This window comes from Sebastes fasciatus, chromosome 22, assembly GCF_043250625.1.
Source record: "Sebastes fasciatus isolate fSebFas1 chromosome 22, fSebFas1.pri, whole genome shotgun sequence".
NCBI lineage: Eukaryota > Metazoa > Chordata > Actinopteri > Perciformes > Sebastidae > Sebastes > Sebastes fasciatus.
This window is the reverse complement of record NC_133816.1, coordinates 15,983,862-16,005,956: the sequence shown is the minus strand read 5'-3', so window position 1 is coordinate 16,005,956 and position 22,095 is coordinate 15,983,862. Positions and strand designations below refer to the sequence as shown.

General features: G+C 40.2%; 1 protein-coding gene across 1 annotated transcript; it reads right to left on the bottom strand.

Annotated features, from left to right (window-relative positions):
• Positions 1 to 4,847: 4,847 nt before the first annotated feature.
• On the bottom strand, positions 4,848 to 17,909 carry aco1 (aconitase 1, soluble). The gene is made up of 21 exons (XM_074624509.1): positions 17,846 to 17,909; positions 15,913 to 16,045; positions 15,619 to 15,787; positions 14,276 to 14,413; positions 13,589 to 13,658; positions 13,307 to 13,490; positions 12,962 to 13,101; positions 12,617 to 12,788; positions 12,273 to 12,373; positions 11,815 to 11,931; positions 11,524 to 11,683; positions 11,251 to 11,386; positions 10,196 to 10,280; positions 9,703 to 9,859; positions 7,848 to 7,972; positions 7,646 to 7,750; positions 7,212 to 7,354; positions 6,616 to 6,763; positions 6,277 to 6,399; positions 5,902 to 6,087; positions 4,848 to 5,809 (listed from the first exon to the last, which is right to left on the bottom strand). The coding sequence occupies exons 2-21, from the start codon at positions 16,019 to 16,021 to the stop codon at positions 5,693 to 5,695; spliced, it is 2,685 nt and encodes an 894-aa protein (XP_074480610.1). The 5' UTR covers positions 16,022 to 16,045; positions 17,846 to 17,909; the 3' UTR covers positions 4,848 to 5,692.
• Between the last annotated feature and the right edge of the window lie 4,186 nt (positions 17,910 to 22,095).

Here is a 22,095-nt window from a genome sequence, read left to right as displayed (position 1 = left end):
AACCGATAACGTTAATCGGTTAAAATGCTTAATGTCGGTTAACGGTTAAACGGTTAATTATTAACATTCCTAAGCTCTTCTCTGAGCAAAAGCCATACTTTGTGAAAAGCGATCGTTGAAATAATGACATCATTGTACTGTTATCACCAGGAACTTCCTGGATCCATTTGCATTTTTGACAGATAGATCAGGTTAATAGTTAGCACCTATAGCAGTTTGTACCTTTCATGTATTATCATTACAGTCAAGTCACAAAGCTATGTTGCTGAGGACCTTCTGGCTTTTCAAAGACACAAAGGCACAAACTGGGTTCACCATGTAAATTAAATGCTTTACCATCTCTTTATTCAACTTTCAACTGCATGAACGCCTTATTGCTAGCAGGTTTTTCTGTGCTGTAGGGTCATATCCAAATGTTAGCTATATCACCCCTTGTTGAAATACCCATGTAGACGTCCGCTTTACTGCCTTTCTTGTTTTTTTTATAGAATTCTAAACATGTTCTAGTAGAAACACAAAATACAGGTATGAACCTGAAACTAAGCGTAACAGCCCCCCTTTTAAATCTGACAAAACACTTGTTCTGCTGGCTGACAGTTTTTTTTTTGCATTTTCTTTTCTGCTATTTCACATTTAGTAGGAGCTTCAATCCTACTCGATAAATTGTGTTTTTCTGTCTTCAGCAAAATCAATGTGTTGCGTTCAAGACCCCCACCTGCTGAAGCGTCCACGAGCCAGCCACTTAGTACTGCTGTGTGCTCAAACTTAACCTCCCTGATGAGGGAAGAGGAGATTTCAGTAGAGAATTATAAAAAGTAATTTCTTTGTTCTGAGTTAATTTGCACACTGAAAATGGACCATGACTATCAGTATGAAGGTTAATGTGTTTTGTGTCACGTCCTCAGTGATTTCGTCCTGTCACATTTACATGTAACTAACTCAAGTCGGTCACTGACTAATTTCAGATATATAATGATTACCACTGTATTAGTTTTATCGTATCTGCACACTTGTGTTTCGATGCGTTCACTTGCACAAGAGCTAATGTTTAGAGACTGAAGCTGAGTTGTTCGTTATGTACGACACTGGAATGAGTACATAAGGATCCTACTGAGTGGTTGTGATAATCATGCTGTTTATGGTGCACTTTAAAGCTCCTCAAAATGTTCCTTTAAGGGTCAACCCTGCAGTACTGTATTATTTCAGCACATCTTAGATTTAGGTTGTGCTTTCTAATGAATATTCAAGAGACTCATCAGGTAATGATGCATTCAGTGTTGCAGCGATGTTTCTACCTCAATAGAGCATTTGTGTCACTCCGGCAATGAGAGAACCATCGTTGAAGCAGACTTGAATCTATCTATGTTAAAGTTCAGTATGTGAATGTTAGACTCACACACTGCTGTACTGTATGTTACCCAGTCAAGCACTCTGATTGGCTGACTGAGGAACCACACTAACACATTATTCACACATCATGCGTTTAAATGAGAATCACTGGAGGATAATCATAGAATCTGTGTCTGTTAATACTAAAAAATAAAATGTGACAACCCTCCTCCATTATGTTAATTAATGTATTGAATATCACTAATGTGGATGATTAGAGTTTTATTGAATAAATTATACAGAGAATTGTTATCATTGTGGCAATTTATTCATTTTACTGTGTAGAAGTTTATCATGGGTATGGTTTTAGATTCTAGCCAGTTTCTAGGGAAACTGTAATTATTTATAGCAGTGATAAAATCGACGTTTGCACTAGGGCTGTCAATCAATTAAAATATTTAATCGTGATTAATGGCAAATTAATCACACATTTTTTATCTGTTCTAGTATTAAATACTCTTATCAACATGGGAGTGGGAAAATATGCTTGCTTTATGCGACTGTATGTATATATTTATTATTGGAAATCAATTAACAACACAAAACAATGACACAATTTGTCCAGAAACCCTCACAGGTACTGCATTTAGCATAAAAACATATGCTCAAATCATAACATGGCAAACTGCAGCCCAACAGGCAACAACAGCTGTCAGTGTGTCAGTGTGCTGACTTGACTATGACTTGCCCCAAACTGCATGTGATTATCATAAAGTGGGCATGTCTGTAAAGGGGAGACTCGTGGGTACCCATAGAACCATTTTCATTCACATGTCTTGAGGTCAGAGGTCAAGGGACCCCTTTGAAAATGGACATGCCAGTTTTTCCTCGACGAAATTTAGCGCAAGTTTGGAGCGTTGAGCCCGCTACAACCCTAAAAATCACAAATTGGTTTAATGCATTAAAGGAATTAGTGGTGTTAAAAGGAATTAGCGTTAACGCCTTATTATCGCGTTAACTTTGACAACTTTTATGTGTCTTTAAAAAAGGCAGTAGCTAACACGTGGCTAAATGAGACTACTAAACGTCATCACGCCGACTCGTTCTCCTTTACAGCCTCGTTGTGTATACTCACGGTCATGTGACTGTGGTGTAGTTCGCCTAACATTATCTTTTTACTTCTGGTGATTGCATTCACACTTTAAAAATTATAAAGCGGTGTTCATTTGTGAAGATTACCTTGCTGGAGTATCATAAACGTGTGTTTTCCACAGAGCTTATTTTCTGTAATAATCCAAAACCCAATGGAACAATCCCTTTGGCTTTTAATCGAGGGAACCAGGGCGATGCTAACTTCCTGGTACAAAAATACGTCCTCTCTTTACCCCTTCATAAGGGTATTATTTCATCCGAGTTGAGCCTGACATGCTGAGTATCAGATGTCCTAACATGGCCTCTGTATTGTTTTCTAGTGTGTGATGAGCAGCAGCCTCTCAGAGCTGCAGTGCCCTTTTAAGTGAACTGGTTTTCAAAGGTTTGAATAATTCAAATGTTTCCAAATGAGTTGTGTCCATTTGCAAGTCCAGTGTGTGTGTGTTATTTCTGTGCGAGTGTGTGCACACGCTGTACGTGTGCTGGACCTTGGCAGGGTCATGTGTGTGAGCAACACGTGCAGCTGGCTTTTTATGTCACACTCCACTCCTCCCCCACACCCCTCTGTCTGTTTTCACTACGCCGTCCTGAGTCACCAACAAACGGCTGGTGAAACATGAACCACAGAGAGAGAGAGGAGACCTGGAGGAGAGCTGCTGCTAAATCAATGAGCCTTCGTCATCTCTCACAGAGAGGAGGCTGCTGAATAACGCCAGGAAATGCTTCCGTGTTGGACACAAAACAGTCAATCTGGTCATAATCCATCAACAAGAGTAAATGTAACTGAGCCCAGAGTGGTCACTGATTAAGAATGAATGAGAAGGGAGGAGGAGGAAGAGGAGTATGAAGGTGTCAGATATCATCTCTGCTTTTACTGTTGTAGCCTGCCACACAGAACTCATCCTCTCCCCCCATTCAGTAGTATCACTTTGTTTTTATGATGGTTGTAAAAACACTCTGCTCTCAGAGTTTCCTCCAGCTGTTTCATCATAATCTGAGCAGTGCACTATACTAGGCTGAGGTTTTATTTAATGAATGTAGAAAATGATGTTTCCATTTGGTGAAAGGGTGCAGCCATAGCAGCAGGGCAGCATGTATTTCTTCTGGGAATCTGGGCATGAACACAGTGGTATTTTATAAGCCCTCTCCTCTATTTTTAAACTCAGTATATTTTTGATACTCCCCTTTCAAACCGCATTTAGACTAGACCAGAGGTTGTTAAAGTCTGACACTGTGGGCCTTCTCAGACACCCCTCATCTACACATTATGGCTTTTCTAACTCCTATTATTATTCTTTGCTTAGATGTTTTTGGGGGGCTAATGAAAGTTTTACATTTTTATATTCTAAAATGTAATGTAGTATTTTTTTTTTTAGGTATCATAAAGCAGCACTGTTTTAGCTTTAGGTGAAGTTATTTGAAATTTGGAGCATGTTTAGCAGGCAAGAAAAGAGGAGAATCCCCCCAAAAGATAAGATGTTATTACTGTACAAAGCTGCAAATTTGTCTGATTTTTAGATTGATCAGAAGATGCGTTTTATTTTTATACTTTTTCTTTAATGACAGAATTTCATTTTTACATTTACAATTTATTTTACATTTTTATTCAAGGGATTTTCATCAAATTATTAACAAAAAAAAAAGGAATTTCAGCTGATACTGTATCTCAAAACTCAAATATCAATATTGATATTGACTATAAAAATTAATTGTAACTTAGAATTTAATGGTGCGAGATAAAACAACAAATATTATTTTGTAATGTTTGGTTTAAATGCACACCTGGAACTATATTCATAGTGCAGAACGTCAACACTTATCGTGTAGCTCCATTCAAAGTCCTGGTACTGTGTGTTAAAGCAGTAGATGTTAACTCGCTGGTCATATTATCAGCATCTCAGTACAGATCTGTTCCATCTCAGTGCTCCCTCTAGCTGATCCTGATGAGTGAGCAGTTGTGAAGGTCCATCCGAGACAACTCAGCCATCCACAGCTCACATCTCTCCTACTCCTGTCAAGTGTTTGAACATTTGTTCTATAGATAGAGAGCGGTTTAGAAACTCACTTTCTTCTACAAACTTTTAATAACTCTTTGAACGGAACCAGGATCAGTGACAGCAGATTTACAAACAGCCTGCAGCATATTTATAGACTTTCAGATCTTTGGGGACTATTTAAGGCTCCTATTCTCCAGTGTATTAAAAAAAGCATTCTAATATAGTCTCTTAATAGTGTTTGAAGTTTAGAGCTGCAGAATAGCTTCAAGCTGACAATGGCACAATTACGATGGTCATATCCACAAATAAATATAATTAAAATAGAAACTAAAATCTAAGAATGCTGAAGCAAATTAATGACATGAAAAATACCAAAAAACAAAATGACATTTTATTGTTTTTCAGTAAATCAGTGGCAGAGAGTAATGCACATGGATCAAGATTTTGTCAGTGTTCTTAATCAAAATGATCAGTGTTTTAGGATAAAAGGTGCAAGAAGAAGACACAAACATCCCACATAAGCAGTTATTAAGGCAGTTAATAACATTAGCAAAAGCAAGATTTACATCGACGTTTGGAATGTCTGAAGAACAAAACAGGCGTGTTTTCTTTTAAAAGTGATCTGAGACGGACAGCAGGATAAAAACGAAGAGAAATCATGATACTGTTTGTGAATAAAACGGACAACCTGAAGAAGGGCAGATCAGATGGAAACAGCTGAACCCATGTGCAGCATCAGATAACCATTACTGTAATCTGTAATACAGTATTTCACCAGTGTGTTCAGCTGGAGAAGCAACTTCAGACCAACGTTGTAATAAAGCGGAATAACTCTTTTCCTTGGCTCAGCTGAAACCCTGACACAGCCCTAAAACCCCTCAGACACTTGGCTGAGCTATCATTTTAACTCTTTAAATCAACATCCTCTTACCTTGCATACTATATATATATATATTTATACACATCTCATATATATATATCCCCCCCGGTCTAAATAATTAAAAGAAGTAGCAGCATTCTCAACAATGAGAACATTGTGATAAATGATTTCAGGCTGTAAATCAGCGCTCTGTAAATGGCTCCTTTGCACCAAACATGGACAATAACTAGATTATTTTTGGACGCTATTCTTCTACGTCAACCCTTACATGAACTCACATGTTGGACTGTTAGCTGACGGTTAGAAAATGACACGTGTCGCTGTGCTTGGCATGTTAGTTTTCGGACATCTTGCGGATCATGTAGTTGAGGATGCCTCCGTGGTGGAAGTACGTCAGCTCCACGTCGGTGTCGAACCTCATCCTCACTTGGAAGGTTTTCCCTGTGTCCAGCTGTGAGGGCAGAGACAGACAGCGTCAAGTATCGCATTACCCCCAACAGTGCATCTATGTTACTGTTTTACAAGAGAGTGTCTCTAACGAACCTTTACGTCCACTATCATCCTGGGTGTGAGCTGCTCGGGCATGATGATGGTGTAGCGCTCTCGGCCGGTCAGTCCCAGGGTGTCAGCAGTTTCTCCTGCTAGATACTCCAGAGGGATCACTCCCATTCCAACCAGGTTACTGCGGTGGATCCGCTCATAGCTCTCTGCTATAACGGCCTTAATACCCTGAAAAAACAAAAGCACAAAGTTCATTCTTCACCCATTAAAAACACTTTTTCCCTCAGCTTTCTGCAGCAGAACAACTCATCACATGACCAAAGTTACAGTCACCCAACTATCCCCATGACAACTATATTTACTCCAGTTTTCCAAACGTCACTTTGACTGGTTAGAAGAAAAGGAAGTGATCCTCACCAGTAGGAAGGGGCCCTTTGCCGCCCAGTCTCTGGAGCTGCCCGAGCCGTACTCCTTCCCTGCCAGAATCATCAGAGGGACACCGGACTGTAGGTACCTCTCTGCAGCATCAAACACATCCAGCTGGACAAACAGGGTGAAATATGCAAGAGTTAGTCCACGAGGAGTAGTCCGTTTAGCCTACATGATGTCTCTGCTTGAAGCTAAAACACAAGAATAATAGTTTCCCTGCTTCGCTGACACAAAGACAACTGATGCAAAAAAGCATTTTGTTGAGTGAATGACTTGAGTCAAACAGCATCTGCATGGTAACGGTTACACAGTTCTAGAGGTGCTGACCGTTTCTCCAGTTGGCAGGTGAAGGGTTTGTGGCGCCTGCTTGTTGATGAACTTGTTAAAGAGGCGGATGTTGGCAAACGTCCCTCTGGCCATGACGGCGTCGTTACCTCGACGTGAGCCGTAGGAGTTGTAGTCACGAGCGCTCAATCTGTCAAAAAAAAAAACGAAAATTGTGAAGCAGAAAGCTTTAATGGACAGTTTGGACATTGATTTAGATAAAGGCTCATCCCAGTTACATTCAGCCTACTGTAGGTCTTTCTCTTGGAGGAGGATTGATTGCTTTAGTTAGATTAATGAATAGATTCTTTACTGTCGACACACCACATAATTTGTGTGATCTCAGACAGGACAATTACAAACTAGATTTCAACACTTTCTGTCCAGTGGATTAGAATTAAACGTACAGATGTGAGCGTTTCAATCTAAATCAGGGTGTATTTAAAGTCTGACTGTAGTGTATTTTCACTGCAGATTTGTCTTTAGATACGTTTCATAGTTTCAACAATGACTGCTTGTTGCCTTTCAGTTCTACTCCATTTAAAGCTCACATCTATGAAAGCCTGCTCTCAACAGTGGAGAACAGTGAGGTGACTCACCCTCTGCTGGTGAGGTAGCGTGCTGCAGGGCTGTTCCTGGCGATGTTCCCTGCAGGAGAAATGTGGTCGGTGGTGACCGAGTCTCCGAAGTTGAGCAGCACGTAGGCGTCATGTATGGACTTGGGTGGCTGCAGCTTCCTGGTCTGGATAAAGACAACATGATACAACATACGGTATAGCCAGGGCCAAAATATGGGTACAATATTGTCTGAATAATCGTATGGGCACTAGTAGTACAGTAGTAGAAATATACATATTGAATAATGGTCATACACAGTAGTAGCCTTTCTAGTAGAAATAGTAGAATTGGTAGTCAGTAGGGCTGCGTACAAGAGTATTAAATACTTGACACATCTCCCTTTAAGGTACATTTTGAACAGATAAAAAATGTGTAATTAAATATTTTAATCAATTGACAGTCCTAGTATATTTACCAAGCCATCGAAGAACGGCGGGGACTTGATGTAGGTGGATTTGGGGTCCCAGGCGTACAGCTTGTCAGAGGGAGCAACCAGAGAGTTCCAGCGTTCATTCACTCTCTGCAACGACACAACACCGTAAGATCCCAGAAGGTTCACGTCAATCACACATCTACATTACACTGCAGCAAGCCGACAGACTTAAAGGTTACACTACCTCAATCTTCTCATAAACTTCTTTGAACATTGACGGGATGACAAAGGTTCTCTCCACAGCCTGGATCTCCTCCCGCGTGGGCCAGATATCCCTCAGGAAAATCTCTTTGCCTTCAGCGTTAACGGCTACAGAGGAGACAGAGGACAGGAGGGCAGAATTAGTTTTGTTGTTTTCGCTAAAATGCAATGCGTTTGTGAAGTAGTGAGCATCCGACTGGATAAATGAGACTTGGATTATACTGCATGAGTTGTGAGAGAGTTTGTAAACACGGGGTGAGTAATTGATATACAGATGGTCATTTTGGGGGCGAAGTATTCCTTTAAGACCATTGACAAAACCTCCCTGCCAGGGAAACCTCAAACTCTGGTGTCTACAGTTCAGTTGTTGTGACCACTGACTGTAAACGAGCTCCCCATCACTCAGGTTACACAACTGGCTTGGACTGCCAGTATTTCCAAGCAGCATCTACTTGTAAAACAAAGGAGTCCTGGGACTGCCTCGCTCAGGAACGACTGAAGAATTCAAATGGGCTAAAGGGAGACTTTGGGGGGTGGGGGGGGGGGGGGGGGGGACTCTTTCGTAATCCCAGGGCAAGGTTATCCAGGAAGAAAGTGGTACCCAGCTGAGGCTGTTCAGCATGCAAATGCTACACTCATACATGCTGACATTGTTGGGAAGGTGCCGTATAGACAAGAGGGTCTTCTTGACACAGGGTCAAACAGGATTTTTTTGCACAAAGTGACAACTCTGTGGGTAAAGGCGAGTATTAGTGGTGGAGGAACTGCAGCGAAAAAGAAGAGATGGTGAGAAATGCCAAAGCGGTCAAACAGGGACAATGTGGAGAAGGTGGGAAAATATTAAGAAGAGGAAAATCAGTTGTACAGAGCTACGGGAAAAGGAAAGAAATGAGATTAGCTTCCTTGCGAGAGCTGTCTATGATGTGCTCCCAAACTCCCAAAACCTTGAACCAGCAGATTGCTGAAGACCCAGTTTGTCCACTTCACACATCCTCTCATCCTGCAAAACAAGCATGAGTAAAGGAAGATACACATTGAGGCACACCCAAGTCCTCTTGTTTGGCATCCAATGTAAAGAAGGAGAGGGTGAAACACAACTCTTTTCCTCTCTAAAGTGGAAGAACTATCATTCCCTTTGTACGGAGACAGACAGCAACACCCTCAGCAATATGGTCACGCATGCTGGGTTCAGCTCCAGATTGGAGGATGGTATGTAATCCCACCTGAAAATAGCCACAACCACTCTCAGACCAGACATATACTCTCAGCAGTCCAATGAGCACAACCATCAATGAACTGACCGTGCCCCTGGGAAGACGCCGTTTGTGAATATAAGCGGAAACAGCCAAATTACACAGAGCTGGCCATGGATACCAAACAAGGTGTGTGGAAAGTGCTGATCCTGCCAGTGGAGGTTGTGGCTGCAGAGGATTCATGGCTGCATCCACAGTAAGTCTACTGAAAGGGTTGGGAGTCTGAGGCCAGTCACAATGCTAACTAAGCATTACAAGAAGTCTCGCAGACAGCCGAACGAAGCAGACAGGGACGCCAGGATGCACAGTCAAGCCCTCTGGAGATGAAGCGTACTTAAATAGATGAAACCTCTATGAAGGGAGATGCCCACCTGATGAAGCGTCTGATATATACCAAAATCCACCCGACCTCAAACACTGGATGAACCCACATGGTTAGATATAGAGCAAACAGTTTATAAAGATATTCAGATTTACCATTTCTCAGCCATCTTTGTGTCAATGCGTGACGAGTAATAAAGGGAAGTTTACAACTACATTTTTTTTTCCCTCTGTGTAGTTTACTCTCAAAATAAAACGACTCACCAATGGGTTCTTGGTCAAAGTCTATCCTCACAGTGCCGGCTATTGCGTAGGCGATGACGAGAGGTGGGGAAGCCAGGTAGTTAGCTCTGGTGTTGGGGTGGACTCTCCCTTCAAAGTTTCTGTTTCCAGACAGGATACCTGCAGCAACCAGATCTCCCTGAAACACAAATCAATGTAGACACCTCAGATGATGAAGAGGAGTACTGCACGATAGAAAATACTGTATGCATTTATATTTTTGAAATGTATTACTGTTCATCTACATAGCTTGTAAAATGAGAGAGGAGAAAAGTAGAAGCAAACAAAAATAAAGAGAGCAAAGGCGGGTTTAGTGCCTACAATATCACACACACACCACAGAACATGTAAGAGTGAGGCATGATGGGAAGAGGAAAACAAATATAGAAATGAGGAAGAAAAAGAGCTACGGAGTGCCTGAAGATGTGAAATGATGAAAAGAGTAGGGAGTATGTGGAAAGAAGCCTGTTGGTACCTGGGTTATGGCCTCCACCACCGGCTCTGGGAGCGGCCCACTGTTGCCTATACAGGTCATGCAACCATAGCCTACAACCTCAAAGCTAACAGGAGAGACAAAAGGATTGTTTACATGGTAAGCACATAATCTCCAGAGAGCTTCATACTAACTTCAGTTGACTCTGCCAGAAATCACATGACCACCATGAGCGAGGAGGCCGTGTGATGTCACACTTCATCATAGGGATTGTGTTGGACAAAAATGAATGAAGCAAAAGTTCTATTACTGGGGAAATATCGCCATCTATAGGTCCACCCTAACACTGTCATGGGGGGTTGTTCTATGCTGCTACTACTACTACTACTACTACTGTGCTATTCCCTGAAGAAATCTAATACAATTGTGTAAATGTCCGTATGTTAAGATTCAATTCAGAGTATTGAAGTGCTGAAATGCTGCTTTATACAAATTTATGAATATATTTATTATTGGAAATCAATTACCAACACAAAACAATGACACATATTGTCCAGAAACCCTCACAGGTACTGCATTTAGCATAACAAATATGCTCAAATCATAACATGGCAAACTGCAGCCCAACAGGCAACAACAGCTGTCAGTGTGTCAGTGTGCTGACTTGCCCCAAACTGCATGTGATTATCATAAAGTGGGCATGTCTGTAAAGGGGAGACTCGTGGGTACCCATAGAACCCATTTACATTGACATATCTGGAGGTCAGAGGTCAAGGGACCCCTTTGTAAATAGCCATAGTATGACATGGTTGGTACCAAATGGATTACTACGGTTTTGTAGTTTCATATGGTACCAGTATCTTCAATCTAGCTTTAAAACTCAGCCCGCTAAATACCTAAAAATCGCAAGTTGCGTTAAAACATTAAAGACATTTGTAGCGCTAAAACAAATTTAAGTTAACTCGTTATTATTCGACAGCCCTAATTTTCTGAGATGCAACTTAAAAATATTAACATAAGCCAATTTTTGCTTCTTCATCATCCTCATCATTCATACATAAAGCCAACTGAGTGAGTGAGGAATTTGAGTAGCTTACCCCAGCTGAGAGAGGTAGTCCATAACACCACTCTCCTTTAGGTAGTAGGTGACCACTCCACTGCCAGGCGACAGGCTGGTCTTTATGTACGGCTTCACGCTCAAACCACACTCTATTGCTTTTTTTGCAAGCATCCCTAAAAGAAGAGCATTCATCTTTAATAACTGTGTCAAAGAACGGTCAGGAGTCAACATCTCCACCCTGACTAGGATACAGCTCTCAAAATCCCACGATATTCCAGAAATTCCATTAAGAGAAGAAGTGTATGCCCACCTGCTCCGAGCATGACAGATGGGTTGCTAGTGTTGGTGCAGCTGGTGATAGCAGCGATGACCACGGAGCCGTGGCTTAACGCATACTCTTTTCCATTGAACTGGAAGGGGACCACGGCGTTGTGACGATCAGGAGCCACCTGGAAACCCTTGAAACCTTGCTGGAAATGTCACAAACCAACAAGAAATTAGTTACTTTGACAGGTCAGCCCTAATTTCAATACATATAATGTTTGTGTCTGTGACAAATACACCTTTGAATCCCTGAATCTGAGAGCGTACTGGTACCTACCTTTGCTCCGAGGCAGGCTTCCAAGTCTGTTTTCATGTCGGACACAGCAATTCTGTCCTGAGGTCTTTTGGGGCCGCTGCAGCATGGAACCACTGTACTCAGATCCAGCCCTACAACCTGACAGAGAGAGAGAGAGAGAGAGAGAGAGCTCAGGATGTACTAGTAGTGGTGGCTGCCTGTGTCATCTTGGCAATTCATACTTTTCTGCTTACACATTTATATACATTTATCTTATGTTTAACAACACATTAATGTTATTCTTATTATGTTTTTGTGTTTGATATCATGTTACAACTTGCTGCTAAAAAGGAAAGAAAATCTTGACCCCCTGGTATGATTTTGTTGTTGTTAGAATTAGGATGTGTGTCAGCAAGTTGCAAACCCCATTTTACCTTCCACATTTCTTTGATGGGCTCAACAATCTATAACTAAAACTTCAAAATGACGACGAGACTGACCTGAGTGAAATCCGGATCCTGAGAGACGTTGTTGTAGTCTCTGAACATGCCCACTGCCTTCAGGTACTTTGTAATGTAGGCCAGTCTTTCTGCTTCTCTCCCTGAATACACAAAAAAATGGAAACAAACCTTGAAAATGATTTCTTGTGATGAATCAGAGAGGTCTCTTTGATAAATTAGGTATCTCTTTAAGTCAAAATCTCAATTAAGTTATTGAACAATGCATGTTAACTGTGTATCAATACTGCACTGTCTGTAAGGGGCTGTGTCCACCAAAGCGTTTTTTTTCCTCAGGCCAGCGTATTTGTATAAAACAGTTTGTTTCTAAACAGTGTGGCGCTCACCGGTCTGCTCCAGGTACTGAATGCTGACGTGGTCCACGGGGAAGAAAGCTGCGGTGGCTCCGTACTCTGGACACATGTTGGCGATGGTGGCTCTGTCAGCGATGGACAGCTGAGCAACCCCCGGGCCAAAAAACTCCACAAACTTCCCCACGACACCAACCTGACGGAGGTGCTGAGAGCACAGGGGGGAAAGAGACGATGTCAGATTGTGATGCGAAATACAACAGAAGTGGAAATGCTGCCAGAGAGCTTACCCCAAAAGAATCAAACACATCTCTGCACACCTCTCATTCATTACTCTACTTTGAATGTTACATTAGTGAATCGTTCCATTGTGTAATTTACCTTAGTGACTGTGAGGACGATGTCAGTGGAGGTAATGAACTTGTCTGGGGTCCCGGACAGCTTGTATCCTACCACCTCAGGCAGCACCATGCTGATTGGCTGACCCAGCATAACAGCCTCCGCCTCAATCCCACCCACACCTGAGGGTTTGATGACAAATCTTATTAAGAACTTCATGATCAATCATCCATTGAAGTGAAATTGTTTTGGTATTGACATGTTATCATTAACTAGAAGCACACTGCCCATGCTAGGTTTTAGGATGGCATGAACTCCACCAGCATGTATAACTCACAACTGATTATACAATGTTGGGCAGCAGAGATAGACGAGATATTGTCTTACCCCAGCCCAGGACTCCCAGTCCATCGATCATTGTGGTGTGGGAGTCGGTGCCCACCAGGCTGTCGGGGTAGAAGTACCCATCGTAGTTAAACACCACTCTAGCCAGGTACTCCAGGTTGACCTGGTGAACGATCCCTGAACCAGGAGGAATGATTCGCATGTTCCTGAAGGCTTTAGAGCCCCACTGGGGAAGGACAGGCAACATATTCATACATATATTATACATCTTTACAGTTACCTATATATCAGACACCTCACAGTGGGTTTGTCCACTTTTCATACCTTTAAGAACTGAAATCTCTCTTTGTTGCGGTCAAACTCCAAGTCCTGGTTTTTCTGAACACTATCGGACCTAAAGGAAAAAGAGTGTTTACATTGTGGGGAAAAATACAAATTGTATTACACAGTAGTTAAAGCCTCAGCAAACTGATACCGAAATTAGCATGTATATGCAGCTTTTTTAAACACGGGAAACCCACTAAAGATAGGCCATAGACTCTATTCCCACTGCCAGTATGCCCCGCCGTTGCACTGGCCTCTTTTTTTCCTGCTGTGTCACGTTCAACGTCACAGACGCACCAGCCAGCACCGTAAAACAGAGTTAGTAAACACAAAATGTTACAGTGGTTACATCTTTTTTTATATCTGCCACTATAGAGTCATTTGTCCCGGGAATGACTGCCGATTGTAACCTTTCCCACTAAAGACAAAAACCAGATGTTAAGGCCCTGACACACCAAGCTGACGGTCGGCCGTTGGACAGTTTGGGGGCCGTCAGTGAGCGTCTGTCGGCCTAGTTTTTGCCCGTGTCGGGAGTTTTTTGGCCGATTCAGCATGACGCTGGCGCTGCCCGTCAATTTTTGTCCAGTGGGAAAGGGGCTTGAGATAATGATCATATTGTATCTATATGAAGCATAATACAGTATTTATGAACTGATGGGGGAAAGTGCTTGATGAAGCTGCTCTTACTTCCTGTTAAAGTCCACTTGGATGGAATGATCGATGACGAGGTCAGCAGGGCAAACAGGATTAATCTTCTCTGGGTCACCGCCTAGTTTCATCACCGCATCACGCATTGCAGCAAAGTCCACCACAGCAGGGACACCACTGCAAGGACAGTTTACATCATCATCATCATCATTAGACTTCATTGATCATCACTTAACTAAGGATAATGTATCTTGGAAATCAGGCTTAGGTGATATCACCTGAAATCAATATCACAATTAACAATGTCATCTTAAATACACCTGAATAAGGTTCTTTGTCCTCGCAGTGGGCATGTTATTAATGCTTTGTACTGAACAATAAACAGGAAAAACATGGATTATGACTATGCGTAACATACAGTATGTGTCATATTCAGTAGTTAATAAGCCTTTGAGGCTTTTGTTTGATGCCATGTTTTCATGGCTGCACCATTCCATCAAATGCAAATATTATAGATATTGTAAATGATAAGGTTGACAATATTTTTTATTTTTCTAAACGACAAAACAAAAAATTAGTCCATTGCTCAACACTTTCTGACTTCTGTTTTTTTTTTTTTTTTAAAAAGCTCAATTCCATAAAACAGCTGCTCACTGTAGCTTTCATCAAACATTACTCAAACAGGAGGATAGCCCATTTGTTGGGGACTATTTTCAGCAGCGGAAGAATCCACATTTGATGCAGCAGGACAGTGTATGTGGGATTGAGTCAGAATAAACTACAGTGTGTGTGTTCATGGTGATGAAGGATCATGTCACCCAGTGACACAGTGTAGCTCATTGATGTGTTTTAACAACAATGGAGCTCTATGGCTCAGAGGAAGAGGAGATATCAGGCTTTGATACACACACAATACTTGTTAGTAGGTCAGTTCATTGTTCGTTTGGCTCTGCACATGAGATTTGTTGACAATAATACAAATATAGAATGGAATATTGCCAGACTTATCCTTTAAGTTGTGCATCATTTTAGGCATATTTCACTCTCCGTCTGATAAATTACCATGTTTTTCATACCCCAAGTTGCCAGTTTGTAACGCAGGCTTTCTGATATGAATTTGTAGTGGTCAAGCTCAAACTGAGATTACCCTGATGATATCACTATGACATCAGCAGGGTTATTTTCTCAGACTCCTGCAGGGCAACAGAAGACATTATCAACTGTGTTCACAGAATGAGTAGTAGGTCCCTGTGACTGTGACCTATATGTGTAAAATTGAGGGAGTTCTGTCTGAAAAAAAACGCTGTTCCACACAACAGTACTTTGTAAAAGGTTCCATCCGCTCACTGATATTCTAATGCAAATGAATAGCGTCCACATACGTGAAGTCCTGGAGGATGACACGAGCCGGTCTGAATGGTACCTCCACGGTTTGGGTCTGGGTCTGCTTCCAGTTGAGGATGCTTTCCACATCTGAGCTCTTCACCAGAAACCCATCACAGTTCCTGACAGCAGACTCCAGGAGGACCCGGATGGAGAACGGCAGACGGTCTGAGGAACAGATGGACAGTGAAACTCTACGTCACATATGTCACTAAAACTATTCAATTACTAGTAAATTTCAGTAAATAAAGAATATTATAATGATAATATAAACAATAAAGAATTGCTGTTACCATATCTGGGATCTCCAAGTTTGGAAAGATTGTAAAACTGCTGCTTTGGGTCCTTGGGGTCCAGAGGCTCAACTATATGTTGGAAAGGATTTTTCATCGTCGCAGACATCCTCCTCTGTGTGTCAGTACAAATCTAAGAGAAGAGAGAAGCAACAAATACTCTCATTAGTCTTACTTTATGTTTTTTTTCTTCAACCTTTGAAACATGCTTACTGCACATGAAGACCAGATTATTTAAATACGGATGTAGTGTTTCTTTACAGAGCATAAAGAGGGTTAATTACAAGGCCATGTCTACAATCTGAGGTCTTTCGATACTCGGTGTGGAAATGGATTAGCCTGAGGGTTACTGACCTCTTGCTCCATGTTTTACAAACCTTACATAACTAAATCTCTTCAGCAAGCTGATAAAACTTTAACAATCTTTAAAAAAAAAAAACTTTAAATGGAAATGTGCAACTGAATGTTCAACCAGTTTTACTTGTTGTAAATTAACATAAACTGAATAAGAATACAGAAACTGGTTCTACTACAAGTTTCCTAGAGAGACGTTATCTGTGTGAGAGGTGAACTGATATAAAGAGCTCTTGACTCGGCGGCCTTCCTATGATGAATGTCCACAGATCTGGCTGGTTAGTGGAAGAGCAAGATCTGCTGCAAAGTGCAAAGTCCATTTATGACACTTGACATTACGGTGTGACGTAACACACCTAGAGCAACCAGCACCGGGGCTTAACTTTGAAATCTATTTCTAAATGAATTAATAATGACTAGTGCTGGGTATTGAAGCTCTATATCTTTTTTGGTTCCAACCCTAAATGTGTGCCAAAAGCTGTTCAGATTTGTAGTCTTGTTTATGTAATAACCCGCCACATAGCTCCTGATTTTAAATCTGAATTTGACCAGATTAAGACTGTTCTTGTGTGGCTATGTTTAGGTTAACTTTTAACATGTGAGACTTACAAAAGATATGTTTACATTCCTTAAATTAAAGTATCACTATTATTATGGATAAGATTTTTAACAAACCAGCCTGTAAATTACTATTAAAAATGGTAAAATGGTTTTAAAAGATTAGGATTACCTTCTGTTGGGAAACTAATCCTGTCCTACATAAAGTTAGTTCATTCATATTTACATTCCAAACATTCAACTTAACAAAAGAAAATCAAGAGTAAAAAAAATATATATGTTCTGTGATGTTCTGTTTTAAAAGTAACCATATCTTTTACTTTATTTATCTGTTTTTATTGTCTTGTGAAGCACTTTGTAACATCTGTTTTGAGAAGTGCTATATAAATAAATGTATTATTATTATTATTAATATTAATGCCTCTACATTGTATGTAAGGAACAATATCAAAATGAAAAATATATGTGAAAATGTAAAATGCATATAAAGGATTGATATAAAGATGAACCTGAAAATGAAAAGCTGGATGATATCATATTATAAATATCATATTTGTAAGTGCAGTACTCCCTCTTTCACTGTGCTCATGTATGATTTTGCCAACTAATTTAAGTCGCTCAAATGTATGTTAAAAATGAACAGAAAGGCTAAAAAGACATCTTTATTTCAGTCTTTGCTTTTTTAATGTCTCTTACCTTGCTCTTTTGGGCTTCTTAACTTGGCCCTCAAACGTCAATTAACATTAACAAACATACTTTTAACATACTTAACATTTATAGACACATAAGTTAAGTTTAGTATGAATACACAAATGGAAATAGACAGTTTTAGAAACATTACTAGTGGCTATTTCCCCTATTAGTATGACATGGAATAAGATAAACAGCTCAAGTTAGCCAGCTAACAGCTCAACTATCCTACTCTATTCTATTCTTTACTCTATTATTAATCCATAATAACGTTACTGGAAGACAGTTTATGATACAGTTCATTAAACCTGGTAGGATTTTAAGATCTTACTTGTGTGCAGCAGAGGAGAGACCACAGAGACACGACCGTGTTATTCAGTCAGTCAGTCAGTAGTGCTAAGCTAACCCTCTAACCTCATACTCGTTCCGGTTCCGTTGCCAGCAGCAACAACAGTCGGACTTCCGGTCAGAGTTTTTTTTTCCAGAATAAAAGTATCTCCTCTAGTGTAAATACAGCACTGGCTAAACACCACAAACTGCACAAGAAGAAAAATTACATAAAAATGATATATATATATATATATATACACACACATATGTATATATGTGTATATGTATATATATGTGTATATATGTATATGTGTATATATATGTATATATATGTATATGTATATATGTGTGTATATATATATGTACATATATGTATATCTATATGTGTATATATATGTATATATATGTATATATCTATGTATGTATGTATATATGTATGTATATATGTATGTATGTATATATGTATATATGTGTGTATATATATATATATATGTATATGTATATATGTGTGTATATATATATATATATCTGTTTCATGAAGGTCACTTTCTATCTTTAGATGGAGAAATTGCTGAAAGTTACAGTATACTGCAACAATAATAAATGTGGCTTTCAAAATAAAAGTGCTTAAAAGTGTCCCATACCCAGGGGGGGCCTAATCAGAAATTTAATTTGGGACAACACCTCCCTTTGTTTACCTCTGGGGCTACAAATACAGAGATTTACCTAATCTCGGCAGCACATAGCTACAGAAGGGGCAGCTGCTCAGTGGGTTGTCCATTAACTGCAAGGTTGGCAGTTTGATCCCCAGCTCCTTCTTTCTGCATGTTGACGTGTCCTTGAGCGAAACACTGAATTTGACAGCAGCTCACTGCTCCTACAATGTTTAGGATTGTAATAAAGAAATAAAAAAAATCCTCATGCATGGCAGAACGTGACAGTGATTTTTTTCTTGCCTTTCTTGTCCTTTAAATCTTCTGGTGACCTCTTAGTCGCCCATATTGCCACATAGTATCATCAGATCCCATATTGCAGCCATCCATTCACTAAAAAACTGAAATCACTAACTTTCTGTATTCTGTTTGGTGGTTTATGATGCTTTTCAATAATTTCTAGCCTGTTTGGTAGTTTATGATGCTTTTCAATCATTTCTAGTCTGTTTGTTAGTATATGTAATTTAGTTAATTTGTTCGACATCATGATAAGGCTGATTTTTCAACCAGTGGTTATGACATTAATGCCAGCTAGACAGAATAAAGCTCTGTCTGTCATGACAATAGAACTGTACTGAAAGCCTTTCCTTTACTCGGGTGACTCTTTACAGCCGTCTGAAGACAGCAGGTATCTGTTAAATCTACAGTATCTAGAGTGATGGAGTGGCCTTCAGTCCAGTACAGTATTGTCATGACAGACAGAGCTTTATTCTGTCTAGCTGGCATTAATGTCATAATCGCTGGTTGAAAAATCATCATTATCATGATGTAGAACTACTCGGCTACAGTCTTCCTAATGGAGTGCAGGGGATCAGGTGGAAGTGTCAGGTGTGTTGAAAGGATTAGCCACATAGTGCTTCTCACCTGCCGACATAAAGAAACAGCCCATAGTGAGGGTGTGAGAGAGAAAAGTGTCAATTATGTGAGAGTTCTGTATAACATCTGTAGAGACCCTCTCTGTTGTATAACATCTGTAGAGACCCTCCCTGTAATTTATCACACACTTTTTGGATAAAAGACATTCATGTGTTAATGAAAAGAACAAAACAAAAAAATATCTATGTATGTACTTATTTGTGTATTTATTTAGCCTATTTATCTTCTACTGTTACTTTGATCATGTGCTTAAATAATGTTACACTTTTATAGAATGACCACACTATCTTCTTGGCTTTTATTTTGACATGTTTGCCTTCACTTCCGGGTCACGTGACTGCCGTTCTCCGCTCCTCGATTCAGAAGAGAAAATGACAGAAAGAAACTTGAAGAAACTAAATCGGATAATTTTTTTAATTTGTTTTTTTCGTTTTTCGTTTGGAAACAAAAAACAAACAGAGCACCACGTGATTCCGTTTTTCGTTTGTGGTTTAAAACGAAAAAACGAAAAACCCACGTGACTTCCGTTCTTCAATTAAAAACGAATAATGAGAAAAGGAATTCGCAAAAACAAACAAACGGCCCGGTTTGGGTTCGTTTTTCATTTTTTGATTCAGAAACGGTTTGGTTTAAAACGAAAAAATAAAAAAACGTTTTTTCCTTTCTGAATTCCAAAGGAAAAACGGAATATCCGATGATACCTAGACCCTTCCCCTCTTTCGAACTTTAATTTAATATCTTTCATGCTCCTTTTTGGACCAAATTAATACTTTAAGCCTCTGAATCATCTCAGTCAGAAAGTTAATTCTGTTTATATGAAATTGTTCATTAAGAAAGAATATAAACTGTAGATTGGATGCTGTGCAGCTCAGGATATTGTCCAGTAGGTGGTGCTGCTGCTGCAGCCATCACAGCTGCTGTCACCTTCTCCTCCATGATAAATAGTCATTCAAGAGCTTTTGACCTTTTGACCAGATGGTGCTGCTGGGAGGAGGACCAAAGATGAGTCCACAAACATGTAATGCATACTGGATTTTCTATTCAAATCTTATTCATGTTATTTCAGCTGAAGTTCAGCAGTGTATAATCAGACAGTAGCATTTAGTGTTCACTGCTTTACTGTTTTTAGTAAATCATCAGGATCATCTTCACAGCAATCTAGCTCACGCGGACAGAAATGACAGCAATATCCCCAAATGACTCCAAATAAACTATGATAGCGAATGTGGTTATGTTTCATTCTGAACTGAATAACCAAAACTTTTCATTTTGGTACGTCTCCATGTAAAATATAGTGTTTATCACACATAATTACTGTAGACCCTTGTTAGGGTTTTTCAAAATTATCATCAAAAAGCTGAACTGCCATATTTTCTTCCCCCAAAAATTGATGATTTCTTTTAATCTGCTGTAGGTGCCAGTCAGTTCTGGATCGTTATTGTGTCCAATATGGGAACATATGCAACAACCAGATACAGTAAGTTCCAGTGGTTTTATTCCCTCTTCTGTCAAATGTGGTACCTCCTGCACTGCAGATGTGTTCACCTGCCACATCAGGCTTCACATCAGTGTCAGCATGTTGGTCAAACATTTGAACACAAAAAGTGTTTAAATGTTTCACCAAACCTGAAAAGGCACCACATACACAGCTACATCCTACCGGGGCACATATCAGGGATTTTGACCAATGACGTGTGAATGATAAATCAGTTGCTCAGTCCGTGGAGACTTGGCTTGGGAACCGTAGGGTTGCTGGTTCACGTCCCCCGCACGGACAAATACGGAGTGTGGACTGGTAGCTGGAAAGTGCTGTAGCCCCAGGTGCTGTAGCCGCCCACTGCTCCTGATATACTGGGATGGGTTAAATGCAGCATCTACATTTCACTGTGTACTGTGCTGTGTACAATGTGTGACAATTGGATTTGCATTTCTCTCTATTGTTTGTCTGTTAACTGTCATTTTACTGGACTAATGGTGTCTCAAAGCAGCTTGTAGTTCATCTGACTGTACACACTGTGTAAAGAATTTGTTACAGCATTCATCGGAAAATCAATACAAATATTCACATCATAATAATAACTGCATGTGGAGGCTTAAGTGTGGGTGTGTGTGTGTATGTATGTGTGTGTGTGGTGTACTTCAAAGCAGTTGTCCTTTGTGTCAATGTTAGAGCCACTCCAGGCAGGAAGGTGACACAGTGATTGACAGCTCAGTCTGTTCCCGTGACTGAGACATTTTCCATTCAGCCAGGCAGCTTCCACTGCCAACGCACACACACACACACACACACACACACACACACACACACACACACACACACACACACACACACACACACACACACACACACACACACACACACACACACACCGGCTATGACTTCACAAGGGGCTTGTTCTTGCAGCAGGTTGTGATTGGCTGCCTAAAGATTGTAGGTGTGGTTTAAGGAATATGAGTGAATTCTGACAGGTCTGTGATGATGTAACTTTGACATCAGAGATATCAAGATGATTGACTCGATATGTCCGGATCATTCGGACCTCTCCTAGTACATCTGGCACAGACAGGCTGTGAGGGCTATTCATGATTAATTTAATTTTTTGTTTCTTCTTTTCATGATTTGATTTACCGAATATTTTATCCAACATTTAAAAAACATCAA